Source organism: Anomalospiza imberbis, chromosome 6, assembly GCF_031753505.1.
Source record: "Anomalospiza imberbis isolate Cuckoo-Finch-1a 21T00152 chromosome 6, ASM3175350v1, whole genome shotgun sequence".
Lineage (NCBI taxonomy): Eukaryota > Metazoa > Chordata > Aves > Passeriformes > Viduidae > Anomalospiza > Anomalospiza imberbis.
This window is the reverse complement of record NC_089686.1, coordinates 51,528,941-51,539,944: the sequence shown is the minus strand read 5'-3', so window position 1 is coordinate 51,539,944 and position 11,004 is coordinate 51,528,941. Positions and strand designations below refer to the sequence as shown.

At 40.0% G+C, this 11,004-nt stretch overlaps 1 protein-coding gene across 3 annotated transcripts in view; it reads left to right on the top strand.

Annotated features, from left to right (window-relative positions):
• The first annotated feature begins 4,089 nt into the window (after window positions 1-4,089).
• Window positions 4,090-11,004, top strand: part of TRIM66 (tripartite motif containing 66) — a 44,118-nt gene continuing 37,203 nt past the window's right edge. For 2 of the 3 annotated variants that reach the window (XM_068194155.1, XM_068194156.1), the window contains exon 1: window positions 4,090-4,271. In XM_068194155.1, coding sequence (XP_068050256.1) covers window positions 4,202-4,271 — 70 coding nt within the window. In that variant the 5' untranslated portion in view covers window positions 4,090-4,201. The remainder of the gene's footprint in view (window positions 4,272-11,004) is intronic. The other variant, XM_068194154.1, reaches the window with a different exon arrangement.

The window sequence follows — 11,004 nt, the reverse complement described above, 5'->3', positions numbered from 1 at the left end:
GAGACAAGCATTTCCTGACTGAATATAATCTGGGCAGTTTCCCACTGGGAATTGCTGGGGTTTTTCCACTGCACTGTCAGAGGAAGATTACACCCTTCTACAAGATATGACAGAACCACATCTGCCACTTTGGGAGGACTGAAGCCATTCCAGTCTGGACTCCCACCACCACCAGAGTGTCAGGTTGTATTCTGACTCTGTCAGTGGTTGTTTTCTTTCCTTTTGTATTATTGCATGTATTTAGTTTTTGTTGTTTTTTTTTTTTTTTTTTTCTCTTTTCCTAATAAATTGTATTTCTGACTTGAAGTCTCTCACTGGTTTTGTTTTTCAAACCAGAACACCTGGTTGTTGTACAAGTGCCACTTGATGGTGCTCGAGATGATCTGTGCCCTGACCCCCAGCACCAAGGTCAGGCCTGTAATTCCCTGGATTCTCTTTCTGGGCTTTCTTGTAGCTCTTTATATTCATCAGCCTTCTCCTTCTTCAGCTGCCTGACTACTACTGTGCACACCTGCCTCAGAACAACATTTTAAACATGTTTTTTCCATTCTTCCCCTTCCTATTAAAAAATTCAGTTTTGCATGTCATTCAAAAGGCATAAATTGAAATTTACAGTAACCCCCTGCTGCTCACCCATCCCCAGATTTGGCTTTTAAGGTGACAGAGCATTTCCTGGTATCGGACTTTGTTTGCACTGGTTCTCTGTGCATGTATGCTTCAGGCTGTGGTTTCTCTGTGTCAACAATGTGGTAGTTTCAGACCTCAGCTTCCTACTGCAGACATTACATGTTTTTGTAGGTGCAACTTTGTCTTAGCAACAGGAGCTGCAAGAAATTACAGAGATGAAGTGAGCTGAGAGCCTGTGCTGCTTTAGTGACATTTGCCCCTGATAGATGATTGATGAAGATGTACTGTAAAAAGTGAGGTCGTGTAATAGGCACTGATAAAATGTTAATTAAACCACAGGTACAGCTGGCACAGCTCATTTCTAAAGGGACCTCTGGTTTTGGAATTGGAATCTGGAGTTTTAGTGGTAGGTTTGAATTTATCTTTGTTAGTCAAGTTGGTGGGTATCTACCTAGTTAAATGGGTCTTGGATATTAAATAGGATGCAGACTTTAAGCTAGGCTCTATTTTTCTTCTAAAATATTTTAAATACTGATGACTTCAGGATACAATGCTTAAAAAAAACCTACTGGTTGGTAATTTCTGAGACATTCATATTTTTTTGCATTGCAGAGTAAAAATCCAAACCCAGATCTGCTTACTAACCATTTCCACTGGAATCTACCAGAAGACAGAATCCCTCAGGAGAAGAGATAGCCCTAAGATTAGAGCTGCTGCTTTTCTGTGCTGGAGAAATCTGGAGATTAAAGCTAATTCCTGTAGCTTCAATTCCATCCTGCTGGTAGCAGGGTCACCATGCCAGGGCAATCAGCAGCTACATGGGACTCTGGTCCCAGGAGGTTGGATCAGCTGGAAGAATGGCTCCAGAGGAAATGAGACTTTATCTGCTTTTTCTCCTCTGATACAACTTGCAGAAGTTGCCCTTTGCAGTCTGTATCTGATCAACATCTCTGACAGTCTCAGAACTGAGGATGAAACATGAACTGCAAAACTCTCACTTGACCTTGGGGAACTTAGGCTGGTGGGAGGAACACTGGGAAGCTCAGGTTTGGTCTATAATCTGATCTGTGGCCGTCTTTATAGCTAAAATTTGATTACTACAAAGTGCTTTTTCTATAAAGAAAGATTGTCAGAAGATGCTGTACATTTTTCAAAGCAGCTTTCTAATATGCATTGCTGAAATGATGGACTTATGGGTATTAATTTCTTTACCTGAAAACTGTAAAATATTTGAGTGAAATTGTAAAAGCAACCAGATAATCTCATAATTTTAATTGCACAGTTTCAGTGCTTCTAGCAGGAAATGTACAGCATGTGACAATTCAGCTTTGTAAGTAGATTGATAGAACAGATTAGTTCAGTTTTTACAGAAGTTGCAAATACTAGAGAGATAGTGGGATCATGGTTTGTAAACCTTAAACCATGCTTTCCTGCACAATCTGCAAAGATATTCTCCTCTATAAAGCAGGTATGTGATTTTCAGCTGCAAGGAACTTTTTTTCCACAGAGGCTACGTGAATGTTTATTTGATCGTGCATCCCGTGTTTGCCCTCTGGTCTGCACTTGAGTGATAGAGTGTTTTGTGAAGTGCAGGGCTTGTTATGAACCATTTTGTGACTCTTCATGTTTTCAGGGCCAGACTTCAGCCAGCAGGAATGGAGACCCTGGATCTGTTGTGGAATTGTTTGGTGTGCAAATGGGAGCTGTGGAGGAGGGAGCCCAGAATGCTCCCCTGCCTCCATTCCTTCTGTAAGGACTGCCTTCCGGGTTTTATCCAAGGATACAGCTGTGTTCCCACTGAGTATGAAATTCTCTATGAAGGTAATATTTAAAAACCTCTGGCTTGTGCTCTTTGCGATGCACTATTATAAAAAGAGATGGACTGAGAAGCACATTTGAAGCCTATTCTTCTACAGCACTACTTTAAATTGATAAACTAGGAGAGTAAAGATTTGTGAGAGCAGAGAGTGAGTTGGGAACAAGCCACCTTCATTATGTTTTTCATCCAACAGCAGTGTTTTGAAGAGAAATTACATAGGCAGCATTTTAACATTTTTTCAGAATGGGCTGAATGTTTCACTTACCAAGTTGACATTTTGAATATTTGATTTTCTTAGCTTAATAAATGAATAAATGCTATAAGATAGCTTCCAGAGCAAATTTTTTTTTTTGCAATCTTTTTGACATGCTGGACCTTTCTGTGGTACTGGTTGTGGTGATAGTTTTATTCTTCCTTCACCCCGTCCTTCTGTGCCTCCCCACCAGCAACACAAAAACACTCAGTTCTTTGTTTCTAACAGAGGTAATAATAATTGTTATTACATATGTGTATTCTAGTGCACTGAAACTTTTCTCTCGTTGTGAGTGTTGTTTCTCTCTACCGTAACCCTTGTGGCTGCAACTCACCCTAACAAGCTGAGTAAACCTGTGAGGATAAGAAGCATTTTTTGTCTGTGCCTTTTGAAATCTTGGAGTTATTTGTACAGTTCTCGGTCATGATCTTAATAGAAGATGTGTGACTTTTTTTTTTTTTTTAATAAAACCTCGATGGCAGAATATAGTAATTTTACTGAAAGAGTCTTAATTGCTGTGGGGAAGCATTCCAGACTCATTGCTAATTTATAAGATGAGCAAAGGCATGTAGATAACTTGTATTTTCACAGGCTTTGAACTTTAGTTGAGTAGGAGGCATCATTTATTGTCTCTTCTGTAGCAGATTTTAGAAACATGTAGGAAGAGAAGACACCTTACCTGAGGTGAAGGTGATCACAACTGATGAGATGACAAAAACTAGACTAGTTCAGGTTTGAGAACAAATGGAATCAGTGTTAAGAGGTCACTGTTGGAAGGCTGGCAAAACACGAAAGCTAAAAGGAAAAGGTAAAGGAAAAAGGCTGTTCATATGTAGGGTACAGACAGAAAAAGATATGAAGGTAGGAGAAGGAGTGGAAAAGAACAAGGCAGTCATTGCAAGTAATGTCTCCTTAAAAAATTTTAATGCTTGGTCATAGTATGCCTAAAGTCTGAGGGACCTCTCTAACAAAATACTGTTGGAAAAAGCACTCAATTAATTTTTATGTATCCTCATTTGACATCTCAGCCATTTCTCTCCTCCTTCTTTCTGTTTACCAAGTGGAAAAGTAAATTTCTACCACTTGCTGATCTTGAAGTGCAGCTACAGGTTCTCATGAGTTGTTAAAATATTGGATAGTTCTTTAAGGTGGATCAGGAGTTGTTTGTCTATAGCAAAATGGAATAAATACTAGTTTATTTCTGTATTCCTGAAGTTTCTCTGTTTACTTCTTCATTCTTGTGTAGATAGTGAACTTTTGGGAAAGAGCAAGACTATAGAAAAGAAATAATGAACAGTGATGACCGAGTAAATGAAGTGAGACACCAGGTGCAGAGACTCAGTTAATCTATGAGCAAGGAAAGCAGCAAAACCAAAACACCTGTGTCTCTTAATTAAGCCAATGACTGAAACTGCAGCCACCACAAGTCAGGCAGGATAAATTTGTAAACTCTTCTGATGGCATGATGTTAAATGTTGTTTATTTGCACTGGTTGCTGAGTTATGGGCAGTACAATTCTAGTTTTCAGTGTCATCTTTAAGTGTGATCATATGCAGGTGCCAGTGGTAAAGGGTAAGTGCAAGTGCTAAGCCATTTTAGCTGAGTAAATGTAAAATATTGCCTATAAGAAAAATGTGTTCCTTACTCACTATGACTTCCTCAAGTGAGATGTAAGGGTGGAAAAAAATTAATGTATTTGTAAATGAAGTTATTCTGGCAGTTGTGACAAAAAGAATATTTGAATGTTCAAGTTTCTGTATGTTTTACTACAAGTGCTCTGCTAACATAAAACTCTTTTCTAGTTTATTGTGTTTTGTTTGTTGTTGTTGAAGTTGCTGAGAAGCTGGGAGTAAGTGGTCCTGACATTTGATGGGTGTTGGTGTTGGAACTTTTATTCCTGTGTGTGTTTGAGGTGACTCATGAATAAAATCCCTTAGGTAGCAGCCAGAGCTCCTGTGGAAAAGCTGTATAGCCACCAGAATTTATCCATAGCTGTGAGAACTGAGAGTTTGGGAGTAATTTGATAGGAAAAAGGAAGTTATTTGTGCTTTTGACTCATACATATGCTTTTTCTATGAAGGGAACTTTAAACTTTCCTTTTTTATTTTGAAAACCCACTTTCTCTTCCTCTGCAGATCTGCATGTTATGTGTTTCCAGTCTGTTTACTGCATGGGTAAAATAATAATTTTCAAGAGAGGGCTTGAGTAAAAAAAAGAGAACGTTCTCACATCTCTTGAGTGGGAAATGTCTTAGATGAGGACTTTCCCAGGCTCCTACCTGTGTGTTTTGCTACAATGTTGGTTTTTGCTTTCTTGGGTCTATCTCTTTCTCATGAAGTTCTAAATACATTCAAAACCAAAGTCTTCCAGGTTCCTGTGTTTATCTCTCCTCCCTGAACTGGAGGTGGACGCCAAAATAAATTATCCCACATGTGCAAATCTTGCTCTCTGTAAGATGTTCAGTGATCTAAATTGATTTAGTGCTTTAAATATCACCAACACATTAATTCCAAAAGTAGTCAAATGAGGACCAGTGGAGGTGCACTGCTGGGAGAAGTTTATGTTTTTGCAAGACTGTCTCAGCTAAAGGGTTTTTTTTTTTTTTTTTTTTTCCTTAAAGAAAAGAACAATCACATGTAACTGCTGCTCAATCACAGTTAGGACCCCTGAGAACAAGGCAGATCAGAAAAGATGTACTGAAACACCTTGTGGAATTCTGCTAACTGATATAAGCCCTGGAATTCTTAACATTTTGTGACCAAATTGTGTAATTAGCCTAACCTGTAAAGTAAAATGTTATTAGTAGTTTTCCATCTTGTAAATTGCTTTGTGAAGTGGTGGATTTAATTGTATGATGTTTTTGTATTGAACTTGTTGAGCTATTACTTTCTGCAATTTCATTTAAAAAATGTTCTTTGCCCTTTTGTATTTCTCAAAGTTGGATAACAAAAATCCTGGAAAATGGCTGCATAATTCTACCCATATTCTCTGCATAACTCAAAAACTGCCTGTGCTTGTGTTGTGTTCACTTAATGCCAAGAAACTTAATAGGGTCATGTATTAGAGAAATGCAAACAGATTGGGGAAAACCAAACTTTTAAAGAGAGGAAATGTGGCTTCAACTATTGACAGATGTCCACTTGCTGCATTTTATTATTTCTTGCTGAAAGTAAACAGTTTTCTTCAGCTTGTATGGTAGGAGCTATATGTATATAACTGTGGATCCTTAATTGTGAACACTTGTTAGTGAGGCACATCCAAAAGTCAGAAAGGTGTTGGTCAGTATTAGTGGCTCCAATATAGAGAACGGGAAGTGCCCTGGCTTTTCTGGCCCCTGCTGCTGGACCAAATGGCGGCAACTGTGGTGTTTCACCCCAGAGATACCTTTGGCTAGCTGGATGTTGCAGCTGGGCGCATGGAGACAAGCCCAGACATTCCAGAGCTCAGGGGGTGGCGGGATTGGAGCTCCCTCTTGCAGAGGGTCTGCTTCTCAGGTTTCCCACTGTCGGAGAATCCTTTAAGGTGATGGTGAAGGAAAGGAGTTGGTTCTGATGGAGGGTTTAATCCAGAGCTTTTATTCTGGCCCGCAGAATATAGCTGAATATTGCTGAATGTAGCAACGGCTCCAAACAGAACTCCGAATTCAGTCACTGCTCCATCAGAACTCCGGACCGTGTGGTTCCCCTCTCTTTTACCTGGGGGAGGGGGGAAGGGATAGGGAGCCCACCAACCAGGTACAGGAGAGGAGGTCTCAAGAGACAAAGGACACCTGGATGGCCCAATGCCCCCCCGGGGTGGAGGGCATCCTTTGAATTTGCCAATCACTCAACGAACTTCTGGAATGCCAAGAGTGACAGACAGTGCTCAGCAAGGGTCAGGGTGGGGAAAGGAGGAGTGATTGATACACCTGGGAGGACACCTTCCAGGGAGAAAACCGGGGTTCTGGGGAAACCATGAATTCACACTGCAACAGGTCAGAGAGGTCTTCAGGGGTGTTTATTTCAGGAAAAGGCTTGAGCTCTAAGACTGCTTTAGTTCTAGGCTCATTCTCAGTATGAAATTTTGGCACAGGAATTGTGGAGCTGGTTTCAGGAGCCTCCAGGTGTCGACACACTGTGCCTTAGCTTGTATTTAAATAATAAAAAAATAAACAGACAAAAAACCATCTACAGAGTTTTGTAAACCACAATTTAGTTTACAGCAAGGCAGTTTATCTGCCTTGTTAGAGCTGTGGTATTTCCAGGATACTCAATAACCTTTTTTGTTGCTCTCATTTAAGGCAAGTGATGCAATGCAATGATCTATTAATTCTGAAGGAGAACACCCTTTTGCTTTAATTAGAGCCACTTAGAACCAAGTGCATGTTTTACCTCTAAAAAGGCGAGGAGAAATAATATTCTGAAGAGAGAAACTGTTCATAATGTATATATTTAGTCAACTTAAAGGGGGTTTAAAGTTAGTCAGCCCTTTGCACTGTGCTGTTTGGCTGCCAGACCCAAAAGGCAAGTGAAACAATGAGGGGTTTAGTTAAATAAATATGAAACTGTAGAGTGGGAGGTTATCTTCAGAGCTGTTTCCTATAACCTATAATTGGGTCTCCAAGGAAATGTAAATTATGCCTGCAGCTTGAGCTGTAGTTAATGCTCTCTGAGAAAAAATATTCTGATGGTTGTTGGAGGAAAAAGAGCAGAGGAATAGGTGCAACCTGTGAACAGCAAGTACAAATGTGGTGTGTGTAGTAGCTCCATTGTTTGTTCCTTTATGCTAATCGAGTCTCATGATAATAATAAGTAAGTTATCTGTATTGATTTATTTCTGAGGCAGTCAGTTTGAGGGTTCTTTCTATTTAACCCTGGCCAGGCTGGAAGACCTTGTAACAAAGCTGTGAGCTGTGGCTTTTCATGTACTTGGTGTCCAGGGATTGTGGAGAGGTTACAGTTGGCACTTCAGAGATGATTTCTGAAAATGATCCATAGCTCTGTCACTTAGAAATTAGATTGCTGCAGTATAGGTGGAGTAAAAACATTGAAACCACTCTGAAATTCTAGTCCTTTCTTTATTTGTACTTTTACAAAGAGACACTCTAAGTGTTATTATTGCAGGATCCAATGGATTGTGGCAGCTTCCATTCACAAAGTGCTGTGGGATGTGAGAGATCCAACCTGTGGGGAGCTGGGGCTTGAAGAGGATGAGGCAGAACCTTGTTCTTTTCCTGAAAGCTGATTTTGGATATCCCATGTGTGGAGTTGGAGTGTCCAGACTGGGCATCTGTGTCTGACTACTGGATCCACTGCCTCTGAAATTCCATTTTCCCCCAACCCCCTGTCAAGTTACTCTGGCTGATGGGAATGTGAGAGTGGAAATAAACGTGGTGGCTGCTGAAAAGGGGCTGCAAACTAATTCAGCCAGGTAAACATCTGCTGCTTAAGCTTTCCAGGGCTCAGAGGTGCCTGTACATAAAACCCAGACACACGCAGAGTTACACAGCTCTTTCTGGTGCCGGTGCCTTCTGAGGTGATGTTCAGGTGCACTGGGCTGTTGGGAATGGGGGTGAAAGGAGTAGTGGGGCCCTGGAAGGTTTCAGATGTAGGGCTGTTCCTTCACATCCCATGTGTGCTGACACTTTGTAGGAGTCTCTTCAGTACAGTGTGGTCTCCAGAGATTCTTCAGTAGCTGATAGCTCAAATACACTGAGAATATCTTATATGTTGTTTAACCTGCATATAATTCTGAAGTAGGGATTTATTCTGTGTACCACAATGAAACAGGGCTTAAATCCAGCATTAGGGTCCTTGCTAGCTTTTCTAAATTGATGGTCATCTCTTTAGCAGTGAAATGGGATGTCATCAATAACAATTTTGAGTGCTAAACAGCAGGAGGCACTGAACTTCTAAAAGATAATTTATGCAAATGTTCCTACCTCCTTCCTACCAGTTTAATTTCCATGCAAAAATAGAATGTGTCAGTATCTCTGTCAGCTTTTTGCTACTTCTAGAGGTTTTGATATCAATGCTGGCCTCTCTTTAGGCACCACAATTGTACCTGCCCTCCTAATATGTAAACTGTTGTTGGAGTCCTGTAATTCCTTGCTGAATTGCTGTTTAGATACAGAAATTGCATCATTCTCATATGTACAAACAGTGAGTCTCCAGGGTTTCTGACTACTCTTCCCTTCACCCACAGTGCTCTAATCATGATATATTTAAATGAGCTGTCTGCAAAGTGCAGGTTCTTAAAACAGATTAACAGTGCTGTTCGAAGGCAGTGGTAAGGTAGGAAGAGAAGAAAAATATTTAGGTTATGGTCTGCAAAAAGCACTGTGGGACAGAATGGCACTGAGACCTGCTGCTACCTGGGTTTGGAAAAGCTCCTTTCTTTCCTTCTGCTCCAGTCTGAGGATTGAGTGAAGACTCAGGCAAGAAGGGAAGTAGGACACTGATGTTCATTTTGACTATGAGATTTTTATTTGGGAAAAATGCAATCAAAGCAAGCCTTCAGAGGCCTGAATGAATCCTAGAGGAAAGTGCAAGAAGGAAGGCAAGAGGAGAAAAAAACCTCTGCACCTTGTAGTGACTCAGTGCACCTTTCTTCCCTGCTGGTTTGCCAGAATTTCTGGCCAAAGAAGGGGGAGCAGCCCCAGGGGGAGGTGTAGTGACTTTAGTGTGCACCACAGCATTGCCTGATCTCAGGAAATTCCTGTGTGTGCAGTTCCTACCACCCAGCTGTCCCCAAAACCAGGTGATTCTGTGGGTGGCTCTCTGGCTTCTTATCCAGAGCACAGGTAAGGGGTTTCCAGGAAAATGTGCCTTACTGGTGGTTTGTACTCTGAGCACCAGCACAGCGTGATGCTGCTTGTAAATATGGATGTAATTACTTGCTTAATTTCAGGTTAATCACTCCACAGTCAGTTCATTGTGTATTGTATTTATTATGCCAAGCTAACTTTTGCTTCTTTGGGGAACTCATATTGAAAAAGATGGGGCATTTCCATAGAGCACAGGTTTTTATTAAGTGGAAAAGGTATCAAATAAACCCAATTAGCCGAACAAGTGTGATCTCCAAAGCCACCATGCTCAGGCAATCCCTCTTTTAGCAAGATGCAAATTTGTCTCCTGTGCTTTTATTAAAGTTTTAGCTATAGGATTAAGTATTAGGTGGTTTTGATTAGCCCACCTGTGAGTAGGAAATTACTTCAAATACTCTATTGCTGTGGTGTCCCCATTATTTTTCCTCTTAACTACTCTTTTTAAAAATTTTAATTTTTTTTTTCTAAATTAAGCTGATGGCTCTGCATGCTTTCTGCTCATCTCAAGGGAGTTTTAGATTTGAAATAATTATAATTTACATTTTCTTGGATATTTGAGACACTCTGACATTTACTCAATCAAAGCTGTACTTGGTGGTCTAAAACAAAGCTCTGACCTGTGCAACTTGCTCCATGTGTATCTCTGGAACAACACTGATTTTAGTAGCATGACTTGGATCTAAAACCTGGGAGAAAGTTGTGCTGTGCCATCCAGGATATCACTTTTAGATGTCCCTTAATATTAATCAGCAGTAATGTAATTTACCTTCAAACTGTTGATTGTGTTTCTCAGCAAATATATAAGGAAGGCTTTTGTGCAGAACTGAAATCCATGCATGATTTATATTTTCTAAGCATAAAAATTATTGAAGTTTTTTTTAATTTAAAAACACAGTAAAGATTGTCTTGCTCATTATCAAACTAAATACATTCTAATTATGCTGTATTCTATCTTTCACTGGTTTGTAACAAATTAGCAGAATTTAAAGCTCACATGAACGTGCCTGAGGCCATAAGCATTCCATGAGGTGTCATTCAATTGGTTTAATTTTATTTAACACTCTGCACTAACAGAATAGTGTTGGAACATAATGAAATAGTTATGGAAATAAACCATGAAGACTCCTTCCAGAGTGGAAAAAGTCCATTCTTTATTTAGGTAACTTGTTTTTATACAGTTTTACCGACCTCATGTGTGACTCCAATTGGTTAGTAGCTTTCTTGCCAATTACTTTATTGGCTAGTAACAAGTTATTATCCTTTATTGCATGGTCACTCAAACCCCCAGTGTGTATGTGCTGGAAAGGTTGTTTGTGATAGTTTTCATTTTTCTATCTAATGGTGTAAAAACAGTTTATATGGGTGCTAGTTGTTTTTTGCCCAGGAATAGACTGTTATGCTGAGCTGCTCACACCAGGATTGCTTTTACATGGGAACTTGCAAAGTGCTAGCTTGACTTAGAAGAAATGACAGGCTACCAGGGCAGGCCTGATTTTTTTC